The following is a 16567-nucleotide window of genomic DNA, read 5'->3' as shown; positions in this document are numbered from 1 at the left end:
ACTTCCCCTCTGGTAACCATCAGTTTCTTCTCTGTAGTGAAAAGTCTGTTTCTTGGTTTGCCTTTCTCTTTTTTCCACCTTCCCTCATTTGCTTTGTTTCTTAAGTTCCACATATAAGTGAAATCATATGGTATTTATCTTTCTCTGGGTGATTTGTTTTGCTCAGCATAATACTGCCTAGCTCCATCCATAACATTGAAAATAGCAAGATTTGATTCTTATTTTTAGTTTATTTATTTTGAGAGGGGGGTGTGTTAGGGGCAAAGAGAGAGGGAGAGAGAATATCCCAAGTGGGATTCATACTGTCAGCTTCATGCTGCCAGTGCAGAGCTCCATGGGGAACTCGATCTCAGGAACCATGAGATCATGACTTGAGCTGAAATCAAGAGTCAGAAGCTAAACTGCCTGAGCCTCCCAGACACGCCAAGATTTCACTGTATACCACATCTTCATTATCCATTCATCAGTCAGTGGACACTTGGGCTTTTTCCATAATTTGGCTGTTGTAGATAATGCTGCTGTAGAAATTGGAGTGCATGTATCCCTTTGAATTAGTAGGTTTTTTTTTTTTATTCTTTGACTAAATATCTAAGAGTGTGCACATATGTTTATTATGGACTATTTTCTGAACCAAACTAAGTCAGTGAGTTTGCAAAATGGAAGCAGATTTGAGACATCAAAATGAAAATGAGTTGCATTTTATGAGTTTTATATTAATGAGAGAAGACAGTGAAATAATCTTGTATATTTCTAGTTTATTTGGCAAATTAGATTTAGTAGATAATAATAGTATAACTTAAGATAGAGGATAATGAATGGGGTATGACAGGAAGAGAATGCTCTTGATTTTTGATTATATATTTTGAGAAATATATGTTGTTTTTAAGTCAGTAAATGTAGTAGGTTTTAGCAAATATGTTCCTGGGTCTCAAAAATGATGATAGGGAGATACACATGAATTGTGTGTATAGTTAACATATAGAATAGGGGTTGATTTAAAAATGGAAGCTGAGTTTTGAGTGTTTCCAATGCAATCAGATTATAGTGGACATTTTTAGAATATGTGTGCAGGGCATAGTGAACTAGTTAAAGTCAAAAATACTGAGCACACATTGCTGGATTCAAATCTGGCTTCACCATTTATTGGATGAGCGACCTTTAGCAACTCATGAAACCATTGTTTGCTTTAACTTTCTCATCACTGAAACAGGAATGAAAACAGTTCCTGGTTAATAGGACTGCTTAACAATTAAGTAAGTTATTTTAGAAACACTAGTTAAAACACTGCCCAGCACATAGTAAGCATCAAATATTGTAAACAGAAAAGTGAGCAGAGAATAAATATGTAGGAATCAAAGAATTGGACAGTTAAACAAAACAGCAGGGTCTCATCCTTCACTAAGTCAAAAATTTTAAAAGCTGAAAATTGTTATTGGATTTGGAAATTAGATGGTGTAATTGACCTTAGGAACAGCCAACTTATTAGGTGAATGAAGAAAACAGAAGTAATTTGGCATAGAATAAAGAATGACTGGGGACTTCAAGAGTTCTTTCTTTCCTTCTTTCTTGTTTTCTTTCTTGTTTTTGTTGTTGTTTCCTTCTTTCCTTCCTTCCTTTCTCTTCCTTCCTTCCTTCCTTTCTCTTCCTTCCTTCCTTCCTTCCTTCCTTTGTTCCCTCTTTTTCCCTTTCTTGCTTGCTTGCTTTCTTCGATAATGTGATGAAGACAAGTAGGATATACCATACTAATTTGAGAAAAAAGCAAGGAAAGGGTGTTTTTCCTTTTTATCTTATTTGGTTATTTTGTTTTGTTTTCTTTTTTGTTTGTTTAATTTATTGTTACTATTTTTTTAGGATGTGATTAGATCATATCTATAGCTTGATAAGAAAGGGCCAACTGAAACAGAAGTATTTAGGAGGTAGACCAGTTGCTTTTAATAGGGCACAGGTGATCTAGCAACTGCAAAATTTATTTTCCTAGCTTAGAATAGGAAAGTTTAATTCAAATGTATCTATAATATCGCAGAGTTGGAGAAGGATTATGCTAAAACGTTTAACTACATCTTGGTAAACTTAGATGAAAAAAATTATTTAAAATTTTTTTTCATGGAGGTGCCTGGGTGGCTCAGTATGTCAAGCACCCAACACTTGATTTCAGCTCAGGTCATGATCCCTGGGTTGTGGTATAGAGCCCTGTGTTGGCTTCCAACCTGTTTGTGATTCCCTCAGTCTCTCTTTTTTTTCTCTCTTTATCTCTCTTCTCTCTCACTCCCTTCTGACCCTCTTCCCTACTAGTGCTCTCTCTCTCAAATAAATACACACATAAATAAATACATAGATATATAAATACACTGAATTTTCTTGAATATTTAAAATATAATAAACCATTTAGACTGTCGTAATATAGTGACATGGATATTCAATAATAAACACATGAATAATATAACATATACATAATTCTCTTAAAGTAGATATAGTCTTTAAATGTTTTCAATGAAAATTGAAAAGAATCAAACTCATTTGGTATAACTAATAATTTGTAAGAACTTTCAATAACTAAGACTCCTTGAGAGTTTCTGTAATTATTTGGTAAGTGCTTTAATTCTCTCAAGTCCCTTCATGGGGAGGCCAAGGAATAAAAGTGCTAGCTTGAAAAATTGTACCAAGATAAATCAGGGCCGTACATTTTGTCGGCATGTCTGTTGAATTTTAAGTGGATCCAGCTCTGCTCTGTGTCAGGAATGTAGTAGACTGATTAAGTTGTCAGTTTTTACACCTCTACAGGGGATAAACTGGCCGTTTTAAATGCCGTTGTTAAATGTTGTATCAAATTGCAACGGGCTCTTGGGCTCCTCGTGGAACTTAGAAATGCCAATGACTTCATTATATTTATATTCCTATAAATTAAGAAAATCTCTTTTGAATATCTGCTATTTGATGTGCATGCTTAAATTATAAATATTAATTTAAGCGCTGTTATGATAGCAGTTACCTTTGCCTATGTTCTAGTTTGAGAAGTAATTTTCATTAAGGAAATAAATTATAGCTCCATAGATTCCCTCCGTTAGCTTCTCCTGATATTCTTTTTCACATTGGTGACCCTTGCTTCATTGAAGTAGAAAGGTCTTAACATCTTTGACTTTTCCCCTTTTTCGCCAATATTCTAATTGATTACTGAGGTAACTTCTGTTATGATATTTGTTGTTACCTCCACTCCTATATTTCTGTATTCTTTGCACCAGCCAACCCAGATACTCAACGTAACATGCCCTAAAGTGTTTTTCCCCTTAATTCAATTTGTCAGTTATCTTGTCTTCTGCCTAACCTTTACTAAATGCCAATTTTGTCATGTCAGTATCTATTTATAAATAATTAATGGAGAAATATTTAAGGCTTGACATTTACCATGGCTTTTGAGATCCTCCAATGTCTTTTCAAAATTGTTTCTCCAATGAATATATATTACCCATATTATACATAAAGACAACTTCCTCTGTATTGATCTACCATCTATTCTCTGAATGTTCTTTGAATACTTTACCTTACCTACAATATCCACCAGCATTATATATTCTTATATGGAATGTCTACCCTCTTTCTATTATAACATTTATGACATCTTTTTGGGTTTCTTTTCAAATTTGATTGTCCTCTATTCAGTCTTCTTAGTTATAAATCTCATGATGGCCATAAGTAATACAGGTCATCTTGTTTTATCATTTATCATTTTATATAATGTTAGTTTTTCCAAATGAATTCTACTTCCTTTGATGTTTGGAACTATGACTTATTACTTTTGTATACCATTGCGTTTAAAAGAATGATTTGTAAAACGCATGTAGTTAATAAATAGTGATTTTTGTAGATAGTTTTTAATTTACCTAACTCTACTTTTAAGGTTAATATAGCATGTGTTTCTTTGAGTATAGTTCACAGAGGGCATAGATTTATCATGGCTCCACCATTTAGCTGTGGGTTAACTCTTTTTCTTAATTTAAGGATCTTTTGTGAAAATACTAGCATGCTATATACATATATATATATATTTACTAGTGAAAATACTAGTATACTATATACATATATATATTTACTATTCAAACACAATTCTAATGGGTTTAATGATGATTTATTAATTAATTTATAGGTAATGCCATTATGTAATCAATAATGCTCCTTATATGAAATTAATCTATGAAATATTATACCCTTTACAGTTTTCTTTAATGTTACTATATATTTGAAATACATAAAAAAGTAAAACATCAAAATCAGATTTTTCAGCATCAAGGAATGCCATTTTATTTTCAAATTCCAGTCCTAAGTTGAAATTTTAATTAGAAATGCTCAATATTATACGAACTAAAGGTCTCATGTTATGTATGCATTCATTTTTTTGGTGTGTACCTAGAAACAACAAACATGAAGAAGAGATTAACCTGGTAGGTATTAAATATATCAGTCCTGTCCAGTTTTCTCTGAACACAACTTTTGACACTGCAAAAGCTTAATTTTCTTCTGACATTTGGGTGCAAAATGAAACCATTGTAGATGGCTATGGGTCAAGAATGATTACAAGAAACTGGATGTTAAGTCACTAGAGCCATGATTAAGAGATGATCTTAAATTTTAGTTCTCCAGGTTTTTCCTAATATGCACATGTTTTTAGTGTATCTATAGAGGTCATTTAGAGCAAATCCAGCCTTTGGGAAATGTATTAAACTAGAGAATTATTGTATTTTCTTCATATACCTTAATACCTGAAATGTAATGATGTGTCTAGTCACCAAAATGTCCATGAAAAATATGGTCTTGATTAATGGGTGAATTGATAGTTTTGCTGAATGAAAAATTAACCAAGTACTTTAATATAAATTAACTAATTAATTTCAAGCTCAATTTCATTTTATTACAATGAATAGGTTATTTATTATACCCATTAGCAAATCAGTGTAAAATTATCCAGAACTGTATTTGACATTTAAAGTGGTTACATCCTTGAAGTTTTGTCTTTTCTATAAACTTTTCCTCAGAAAAGCAAATTTACTACAAAGACTAGCAATAGGAATTATTTAAATAATAATTGTCAGACATTTCTCAAACTGTCTGATATCTTTAAATTCAATTTAAGGCAATGAAGTCATTCTAAAATTTTATGTTATCAATAATGTCAGTGTTCTACCTAATGTACAATGAGCCCTTGGTGTTTATCCTTATTTCTGCTGTGTATTCATATTTTATCAGTTTAAGGGAAACTGAAGTGAGGATTATACGCCTCTGCCTTTAGAAATTTACATTTAAGTAAAGTGAAAATTTAATTAGCAAATATGTAAGTTTCATTTGTTTAATGAAGATACCTACTGACCAAAGATATTTATTTAGTGATGTCATAGAGAAAGCTATCAAAGAATGTGTGTAAAGTTATTGATATATTAGTGTTGCTTTGAAGATAGAATGTGGCCAGCTATGTGAAAATGTGAGAAAGGGAGAGAAAGGCAGAAGAAATAGTTTAAGGCAGGACATAGTTGCAGGAAAATGTGAGTCCATGGAGAAGGGCGGGGATAATTAATAATGATTGTCTAACTGTAGAGCATTAGGAGAGAGTAATTAGAAATAAACTTGGAAAGGTAAGTTTTCTTTCAATTAAAACTTGTATAATAATTAGCTAATTGGACTAAACAAATCTACTCTGAGGACTTTTGAAATAAGCAGGTGAAATTAAACAGTTTTAGAAATGTATGCATGCAGCAGCTGAGAAATACTTCATGGAAAGAGAGCTTGAAGAGATAAAAGTCAGAAAAAAGAAATAATAGAATCTGACATATCACTCTCTCGGATTAAAATAAACATCTTACATTAAAATTAATGAGTGCATGTGTTAGGGAAAAAGTGTTGGAAATAAATAAGAATGCAGACAAATGATATTTCAAGGCATATTTCCAAGACTAGAAATTGATTAATGATGACCAAAAATGGAATATGAACGGCAGGCAATTTTTGGTGGAAGGAAAAGGGTTCCGTTTGCACATAGAAAATTTGAAATTAAAATATACTGTCTAGCTGAATTCTAGCTGAAGTTTGGAAACCACAGGATTACAGTTTAGAAAAGCACACACTAAGGATCCAAAGAGAAAAGGAAATAGGATAAATGTCTTAAAGGACAAAAAAGGGAGGAAAAATAGAGATTGTGGAACAGAATGGCAATTCCTTTTTATTTTCAGCCATCCATCTTTTCTGCCTCCTTCCTTTCTATCTGTAGGTATGCTCAGATTGTCCCCAATTTATAAGACACCTGCCCAGAATTGTGGATCCCCAAAGCCCCAGCCGTCTCTTCAGGTTCAAGCTTAACTTACTATACAGGCAAACTCAAATTACTTAATTTCTGCAATTTGCCTCTGACCCCATTACACTTAAACTAAATGCACCAAGAGGATTAGTTATTCTTCAGAAGGAAAAGTTCCCCTCTGTGAATTCTCACTAGAATTGGCCTTGTTTATAATTTTTAGAAACTCTCTTGTCTCTTAGTTCTACTAGTTTTCTTCCTAGCCTTTCTAACTTCTGTGCTTAATGTAGTTCTCTCTGAAATATTACAATTACCTGAACATTCAGTGAGCCCCTTTCATGTATCAAGCACTCATTGAGAATTCAGGAATTACGAATTAAAATTGGACCCAAGACTGAGAGGAGAGAAGAAAGCCATGTAAGCCAGGCTGTTTCCCAGAAAGGTGTCCTGAAAAGAAAAGGAATTTATCCCTCAATGATGGGAAGTACAAGGAAGCATATTTTAAAGAGCTTAAACATGTCCCACAAGTCTTTCTTGATAAATATTTTCTTCTTATGTTTTTGGTTTTACAGTTCATTTCTCTAGTTGCTTCCAACATAGTTTAATTATACTCTTAGTCTAATCCTTTTTTTTTTTTTTTTAATTTCATTGGTCTGTCTCTCCTTTTGGATGTTTTAATTGACTCCTGTTCAGTACCTTATTTCACCATGGTTTTTATAATGTTAGAATATGAGTTGAGGTGAAGAAGAACTTCATTTATAAAACTCTTAGGCACTGTAGAAATGCCTGGGTGGCTTAGTCAGTTAAGCATCCAACTCTTGATCTCAGCTCAGGTCTTGATCTCAAGGCTGTGAGATCAAGTTCACATGCTAGGCCTGGAACCTACTTAAAAAAAAATCTTGGGCATTGAGGGCTAGTGATGTAAGTTCCTCTGAAAGGTTTTTATGTTGAAATCTGCCACTTATCTGTGAGCTTTACATGTGGCAATGCTATTTTGTTTAAATTTTCAGCTTTGAGTTTCCCAAAGAACATGTATTTACAAATAAATTCTCAAACCTAGGATATGGCAGGGTGTGGTTATCTATTTAAATAGAAACAGTTCCTCCCTGCACAGTCCAGAAGAGTCAACTCTCCTTATCACTGCCTTTCTGCCATTGGGCTGATTTATTGTATACCCTTCTCATTTCTAAGGCTGAATTTTATTCTGGTCCAGTGTTATCTGGTGTTCTATAGCTACTCCTTTTATAGACAATTTTTGATCCTATGTTTGTGTAATCTGTGCACTTTTTGGTTACTACAACCTACAGATTATTTTATTTTCCAATTTGACAATAAACTTATTGAACAGCTCCTCTATTTTATTGCCCTTGTCCTGATTCCTTCACTTAATTTATTTATCTTATGAAAACAGTTTTTATTCACATTTCTTATGCAATATTTTTCCTTCTTTCATAGAAATAGTTTAGTATATTGTCAAAATGTAGTTAATCTATATTTTTATTGTTACAATGACAGTATAGGATTTACTCTTTCAAATACGATTCCAAATGTTGGCCAAAAATTTTCTATAGTTATTGCTCAACGTGGTAGCAATATATGACCAAAAATGTAAATATGCAAGTGAGTATGAATTTATTCATTTACTTGGGAAATAAATCTCAACATGTTAGGTTAACTAAGTACTGTATTTGGTCGAGCTGTAAATTGTATACTAATGCAACAGACATAATGTTGTCAGATTGTTAAATTAGATTGTTTTTTATAAAACTTCCCTTTCTTTTTACTGGTAATAAAAATTCACAGGAAAAATAATTGCTGTTTGGATCATGTAGTTTATAGATCATGTAATAAAATATTAGAATTTATGTTTAAAACCATACTTAATTATTATTTAAATATTTTTTTCAGCTCTTCTTCAAGTGACAATTTCACTTAGCAAAGTAGAGCTTAGCGTGGGTGAATCTAAATTCTTCACATGTACAGGTATGTATGTGTACAAGTATTTTAAGATGATAACTTGATTTATGCCTTAATTATTTAATACTATATATTGGCAAACTTTAAATAGTAAAAAACAAGTCTCTAAAAATAAAATCTTATAATATCACTGGGCTTCTGATGTTGGGAAGTTGTAGCAATATTTTGCATATTGAAAACTATGAATTTTATTTCTCTTTATTTAAAGTTATTAGTATTGACTGTCAAACGAGTTGCTCATTTATTTTGAAAATAACTATCAAATATAACGTGTGCACAATAACAAATAAATTCAAATATTATTCCTGTGTAAATAGTAATATTAGGATGGATGTAAATATTATAACTGAATTATCTTTTTAAATATGCAATGAGTAAATTAGATATGGCACACTGCACTATAGTTACACCTGAATGAAAACTTTAGGACCAAGAAAGCCAAATCTGTCCTTATGAGAAGTGAATTAAAAAAATAGATATTTATCAGCAAAACTTTGGCAAGAATTAGTGGCTATTAATCAAAAGTATCATATATTATAATTATATGGACCTAATTTAGTTTAATCATGCACATGCAGAATTTTTTCAGAAGACATTTAAATACTTAAGCAACACATTCTAATTTGGCGTACTATAGAAGTCACAAATGCACACACTGTACTTCTATTTATATTCATCAAATTCATACTTATGCATGCAAGCCTACATACCTAAAGTTATGAAAAATATTCATTTATAGGTTGCTGGGTGGCTCAGTCAGTTAAGCATCTGACTCTTGATTTAGGCTCAAGTAATGATCTCACGGTTCACAGGATCAAGCCCAATGTTGGGCTTCATGTTGAGCACGAAGCCTGTTTAGGATTGTCTCTCTCCCTCTCTGTCTTCTCCTATCTCATTTATGTTCTTCCACTCCTTCCTCTCTCTCAAAAAAGAAACAGTTATATTTATAAATTGTATAGAACACATTATAATATATATTATATTATATTATATATAATATCTTATGAAAAACTAATAGAGGCCATGATTTTTCATATTTTTGCTGTCCTAAAGGTCTGAATTGCTAGGTCAGTTGATACATATTTTTGCATATTGACAAATAGAAAGGAAGAGAGCAAGTGAGATATTGGTTCAACATCATTTATTTTGTCAGTAGAGCTTTGGAATAAGAATGAAGATAATTGTTTTTAAATCTTATCCATATTTTATGTACACAAATGCACACATGCACATGCACAGCTTAATTGTGTAACATAATCACAGAATAAATAGTACAAAAATGAATTTTGAAAATGAAGTTTATTTTCTTAGATTTGTTGTATATAACAAACATATATGTTATATATAACATTTAAAATGTTATTACATCTGTAGGTATTACATAATGTCAAATTAAATTATCATTTAAAAGAATGAATTAATTCATTCAGCAGTACTAAAATGGTACTCTTAATTAAAAAAAATTTTTTTTGAGAGACACAGAGAGACAGAGCACAAGTAGGGAAAGGGCAGAGAGAGAGGGAGATGGAGTCCAAAGCAAGCTCCAGGCTCTGAGTGGTCAGCACAGAGCCTGATGTAGGATTTCAACTCACAAACTGTGAGATCATGACCTGAGCTGAAGTCAGATGCTTAAATGACTGAGCCATCCAGGTGCCCCTAAAATGGTACTCTTAAAATAAGGCAAAATAATTAAACATCATTTTCCTTTTAAACAATGATGTACAACCAAAAGCCATACTGTTATCATGGAAGTGATCTTATATATGTTAAACATAAGAGTGAAAGCAGAATCGTAAAATAAAGATGTGGGAAACCCTTGAAAACTGAAATGCCTATACACACACACACACACACACACACACACACACACACATAATAATATTTTTTTAACTACAAGGTTGAGTAAGTTGATAGTTTCCTGACACTAGAACATAGACATCTAAACTCAGTAAAATAAATGTCTCAAATTTACATAAGAAGGTAGTCAGATCCTCAGATAGCTAAATAGATTATGTCATAAATAGCAAATGAATTCGTATACCACATTTTTAAGAAAATAAAAATTGTGGGGCACCTGGGTGGCTCAGTTGGTTAATGTCCATCTTCGGCTCCGGTGAGATCTCACAGTTCTTGGATTCAAGCCTCGTGTCAGGCTCTGTGCTGGCAGCTCAGAGCCTGGAGCCTGCTTCAGATTCTGTGACTCCTTCTCTTTCTGACCCTCCCCTGCTCACGCTGTCTCTCTCTTTCTTTTTTCAAAAATAAATAAACACATAAAAAATTAGAAAAGAAAATAAAAATTATAATGTTATTTATTAGAATATCCAGTAGTCCAGTCTTAATAAAATAACATGAGAAGTTTTTCTGGAAATTATTTATTAGAGACCTCCTAGAAAGAGAATCATGACTGCTCTATGAAAATCCAGAATAAACTCTCCATGATAATGAAATTTTATAGCATATTATCAAGAATGAAATATCCAAAATATTTCACAGAATGTTCTATATAAGTTAATGTGTAAAATGAGAATTTAAAATGATGTTCACTTAAATTATTCATTTGTTACTTCTCTCTTAGATGGGAATTAAAACAAATATTTCCCCCAGATTACTTATCCCATAAGCACTATGTTTTTATGGTTCTATCCAGAAAGAACTGATGATAACATAACTAAAATCCATTTAAGATTTCACTAAAGTTTCTTTCATACTTTTTGCTCAAGCATGTCTAATTGATATGGAAAGAACAATAATTTGTTTCTAAAAGCATTTCTTGGGAAAGTGTAAGAAGAAATAATATTCTTCAAAGTGGTCCTGCAGATGTTACTTTTGAGTTAATAGAGTATATTGGTTCCACAAATTATCTTCCAAGTAATTAGGTGAAATACATCCTTTTGTTGAGTAAAAGCAGCCATTGGAAGCTTCGGCTTTTATGAAGAGGATAATAACCTCGATTCGGAATTGGAAAACTTAAATAAATGTTTACCTTGTAATGATTTAGTTGCAATTGCCTAGCAGTATAAGTACTGTTTCAATGCATTCTAATTATCATATGATTAAATAGTTAACAGTTTTAGATTAAATTGATGAAACTATTCATTTTAGTTGAGAAAAGAGATTAGGGCTCCATTTTAAAAATAGCCATTGGCCTTATCTGTGCAAGTTTAACAACCTGGGAAATTAATTCCAAATTCCGTATTATCAAAAGCCAAAGTTTATTTTGCTTAAGATTTACATTTTTATGAGCTGTGCTTTATCAGGGAAAAAGTGCTGTCTCCTGACCCTAGCAGAGGGACTTGGGAACACGTTATATCATGTTAGGAATCGTGTTTCTGTTCAGGTATATCTATCATATATAATTAATATCTGACTCAGTGGCCAAGGCAGTTTCATAACTGTACTAATAATTCACAGATTGCTGTGGTAAAGTTTTAACCAGCAGAGTTGAAATACCGTACTGGAATTTTCCTGTAGCACTTTTGGGTTTTGCTTATGCAAACAGGACTGAATTCTCCACATTGGATAAATAAGGATGAACATGTGTGCTAACATTTGTGTTTACTTTCAATTTTGTCAGATTCTGAGACTTTGAGCCTTCTCGTATTTACATTTTTTTTCTAAATTGCTAAAAGTTGTTACATAATAGTAAAGGTCAATGCCAAAACAAGCCCTTGAGACGTATTTTCAAACGCTTCTTTCCCATGGCTCTCTGCAGCAATTGGTGAGCCTGAGAGTATAGACTGGTATAATCCTCAAGGGGAGAAGATAATTTCAACACAGAGGGTAGCAGTGCAAAAGGAAGGTGTTAGATCACGACTAACCATCTACAACGCAAACGTCGAGGATGCGGGGATATATCATTGTCAAGCAACAGATGCCAAAGGACAGACGCAAGAAGCCACAGTTGTTTTGGAAATTTACCGTAAGTGATGCATTTATTGCTTGATTGAAATTGTTGAAACATCGAACATAAATAATTCCTTTAATAAAAATTAACACTCATGAAGAGCTACGTGCTAGATGATGTTCTAAGACCATTACACGTATCAGTTTATTTATATCTTGTCATGGTGCATCTCTAAACTGGAATAGATATTAGGATATGTTTTATTATACATACATACATGTCAATTCTATTGGCAAAATAATAGAAGTGAAAATGTTTTCATGTTCTCCAGCCATTAAAAATCTGTTGGGTAAATAGAAAACCGTAGATCATTTAGTGTTAAGAAATTTATCATAAGTAGTTTTTCACTCTAAAATAAAAGGTCAGGATTAGAACAAATGAAATTACATATATGATAGCAGTGACCAGTCTAGAATGAGAATTGAGGAAGGGTCAGTGAATAGAGATAGAGAAAAAGCTGGGAATTCATTTAGTGGAGAGTAATATCTAGTTGGATTCTTCACCAACAGAATTTTCATGAACACCATTTTCCATACTTACACTTGATTTTAGGAATTAAGAGCAACAGTTTTCTACATTCTGTCCCCCTTCTTATATTTAGGAATCATTAACCCGTTTAAGAACACTATAAATGAAGTCTGCTGGCTCCCTAGGTTTGACACCAGGCTATATCACTCAATTTTGTGACCTTGAGCAATTGCCTAACTTCTGTGTCTTCAGTTTCATCATCTATAAAATGGATATAATAGTAGTACCTACTTCTTACATAGAATTGTTTTGAGTACTACATTAATTAATATTGTATAATGTGCTTAGAACAATGCCTCACAATTCATATGTGATAGTATTTCTACCACATATTAATGAACAACATGTGAAAAATTAGAAATTTTTTGAAATAACTCCTAAGACACCTCTTCCCCATAGCTTTATTATTATTATTATTATTATTATTATTATTATTATTATTAGAAATAAGACATGAGGGAAAAAAGCCAAAGCATTCCCATGGCACAACTTCCTCTTTGATGCGCAGAACAATTTGTTGGGACTGTATTGTCCTCATTTTTCCTGATTTAGACTTTCCACCCACTCCTTTTAGTTTCTAGGTTCCTTAAGAAAAGATGGTATACTTGGGATTCCTACTCTACCTCTTTGATAAATAGAAAAAATTAAACTGAAGTGATCATTTCATGGACATAGTATTTGGAAAGGTTTTCCTTGCTTCGAGTGGTGCAAGGGAAGGTGGCTGGTGTTTTGTTTGTAAACTAAAGAAATGATTTTTTTTCCTGGCAAGAACAGTGAATCACTGTTGTGAAAATTCCTCAACAGGCATAAATACCCATGTGAATTCATTCATTCAACATACTTACTGGGTGTCTGCTACATGACAGACAATATTACTAGATATTACTACTAGAAAGTAGTAACTAAAACAGAAAATGTCACTGGCTACTTGGTACTTATATTTTAGTGAGTGGAGAAAGACAAACAGTGAATGAGCTTAGATAAAATACATACGTGCTAGATAATCCATGCTGTAGAATTCTCTCGTGAGGAGTTAGGAGTTGAATAGGGAAGGGAGATGGTTATTTTACCTTTGAAGGTGTACAGAAATCTGAAGGGATTCAAAGGAGCACAAATGCCCAAGGAGTAGAACAAACCTGCAGTGTTCAGGGAATTGCAAAGACAATTTGTCTGGATCACAGGGACTCAGGAAAGAGAGAAGATATTGGGATCAGAGTTGTGGGCTGACTCCAGTTCGCACAGGACTTACTATGACGTTGTGAGGACTTTGAACTTTCTTCTCAGTGACATGAAGTGTTCTCAGTTGAGGAGTCGCATTATCTGGCTTAAGGTTTTAAAAGCTCTCGCGTTAACTAATGATTTTATTGTGGCATCAGTCCACACGGATTTTGAAGTACTTTATTGGGAGAAATGTGCAATAATACTTTTCCGATTTGTTTTACTTTCCTGATGCAGAAAAACTCACTTTCAGAGAAGTGGTCTCTCCTCAAGAATTCAAACAAGGAGAGGATGCAGAAGTGGTTTGCCGGGTTAGCAGCTCGCCGGCTCCTGCTGTCAGCTGGTTGTATCATAATGAGGAAGTCACCGCTATTTCCGACAGTTAGTATTTTGGTAACTCCCTAAATTATATGTTCTAATAATGCAGTTTTTAAAAAGACTGAATCTACCTGACTGAATATAGAATATTTTTTATTTTTTTGATCCCAAGTATCAAACCACTGTTGTGAGAACTTTTGAGCTCTCAAGTAGGTGTTGGCAAATCACGGATCTTGGGCCAAAGTCAGCCCCTTTGCTGTTTTTGTAACCTGACCATTGCACAGTTTGCATTGCTGCTTTGGGGACAGGGTGTGGCATACAAAGTCTGCAATACTTATCACTTGGAGATGTACAGAAAACGTTTGCTGACCCCTATCCTATTCACGAAAAACTTAGTACCAACAGTAAAAGGACAGTAAGTAAGTGAAGGAATGAATCCTGATGCATTCAAATTCTGTATATTACAATTTATTCATGATCTGGTGGGCTCACTCTGTAATCTTAAAATAATATCCATATGAATCCTGTTTATTATTCTGGCACTGTTCTTTCAAAGACACCTACATGTTCTAAATATTGTGGTAAGATGCATATGGATAATAGGCAGAAAAGTACATTCATTCAAATTGTCTTCATAATTTTGATTCAGACTGAGCTAAAATTCCAGAATAATATGATATCTGAAATTGAAAGCATAATTTGCTTACATTATGCTACTTTACCATTGTGCATTGGGAGCATTTTCAATTTAGAATATTTTTCAATGCACCTGCATTGCAGAGAGATACGAAATAATTGAATCTTTTTAAATACTTTCCATCTTGGATGATTCTGTTGTGTGTTTCTAAGAGATAAACTTTTATAGCATAAAGGAGAGAAAGCAGATAGTATCTATTTTAGAGGATGTACAGAGAATGTATCATAATCATGTTTAATAGTCTTTTTTAAATTTTGAGATAATTTTTTCTGGTCTTGGCATTTTCAGTACTTGTCAGTTATTGACTAACTCTCTTTTTTATAAGAAGTGAGAAATAATACTTTATTTCCTCTTATTTTATTTTCAAATAAATGCTTTATATTTTATTAACAGATCACATGAGTACATTGTACCATGTATTTTCAGCTCTTTTACCCTCAATAATAAAGAAAAGGCAGTTCTTTTATAGCAGTTAAATGACAATGTCTCAACATTTTCAGATTGCCTCATCTTAGGCTTCAAGTGTACATCTGGCTTATTGTAAGCCTTAATTACAAGAAGGTTTTGAAATGAATTCTAGTTTTTAAAAGACACAAAGAACAAAACTTCAAAGCCAAGATTGATGGTCCAGTGTGGTGGTGGTGGAGGAACACTGCTTCTGGCCCACAACTCACACGGTTTTCTCCAGGGTAGAGGGACGCAAGGAGGTATTTGAAGGTGGAACTCCATTATGGCTCTACTTGGCCCTGAAGCTTTGAATAACTTTTCTAACCATTCTGTATCTAATTCAGATTCTGTATCTGTAAACAGTGGGTTATTATCTCCATTTTAAATAATACTTGTGAGTTGCAAATAAGACATTAGATGCACAATAAATATTTGTTAAATGAATGAATACAATTTTTGTGTTTCTGTCAGGCTGTCAGCAAAATGACATTAATCTCTTTTCTTCTCATGAGTTTTTAAATCTTGGGAACAAGTTTTACCAAATATTACAAGAAATAATATTCTTCATCTGATTATACCTTGTATGATTCCTTTATTAAAGCTAATGTAATAAGATTAGGTTTATAACCACGAAAAGAACATGTAAAGGGATTTGGAAGAATATGGTGTATCCAGGTAATTTTCTGAAGCCTGAATGTGGTGTGTGAGTAAACGTTGCAGGCTCCAGATGGAATAACAAAGGCTGGAAAATGCCCATCTTATGAGCTATGCCTTTGGTAGCAGCTGTGTGGCAGGTATTCTTTATTAAAATTCCATTAGAATATTTTGAGTGGGGGTTTTCCACGCTACTTGTTGAAAATAACCCATCTGCTAAAAATTAAGCATTTAGGAAGTAAAGGCGGCATTTAGCTAAGAAAGTTGAAGATCTTGACTTTTAGTGTCCTCTCCATGGAGCGATACGATACTGAAGATGCCCATTTTGACCTCAGCCAATTTGCAGGTCATCTCTAAAACTCTTCTAAATGCTTTGGTCATTGCCAAATGAAATAACCTTTTTGCATCAAAAAATGTGGATAAAATCATCTTGTTCAAGATTTGTTTATGTAATCTTCCTCCAATTAGAAATTCATTCAATTTTGAACTATTTGTTGAAAACCTACTATGTGCCATCTAGCATGCTAGATGGTGGTGATTCATAGTT

At 33.0% G+C, this 16567-nt stretch overlaps 1 protein-coding gene across 2 annotated transcripts in view; it reads left to right on the top strand.

Annotated features, from left to right (window-relative positions):
- The window catches only part of NCAM2 (neural cell adhesion molecule 2), a 500345-nt gene that overhangs the window by 271648 nt on the left and 212130 nt on the right, over nucleotides 1–16567 (top strand). For both annotated transcript variants that reach the window (XM_029939114.1, XM_029939115.1), the window contains exons 2-4: nucleotides 8186–8260; nucleotides 11967–12173; nucleotides 14142–14285. In XM_029939114.1, the coding sequence (XP_029794974.1) occupies nucleotides 8186–8260; nucleotides 11967–12173; nucleotides 14142–14285 (426 nt within the window). The remainder of the gene's footprint in view (nucleotides 1–8185; nucleotides 8261–11966; nucleotides 12174–14141; nucleotides 14286–16567) is intronic.

The sequence above is a fragment of the Suricata suricatta genome, chromosome 5, assembly GCF_006229205.1.
Source record: "Suricata suricatta isolate VVHF042 chromosome 5, meerkat_22Aug2017_6uvM2_HiC, whole genome shotgun sequence".
Lineage (NCBI taxonomy): Eukaryota > Metazoa > Chordata > Mammalia > Carnivora > Herpestidae > Suricata > Suricata suricatta.
Note: the sequence above shows the minus strand (reverse complement) of the source record. Positions and strands in the feature narration are given on the sequence as shown.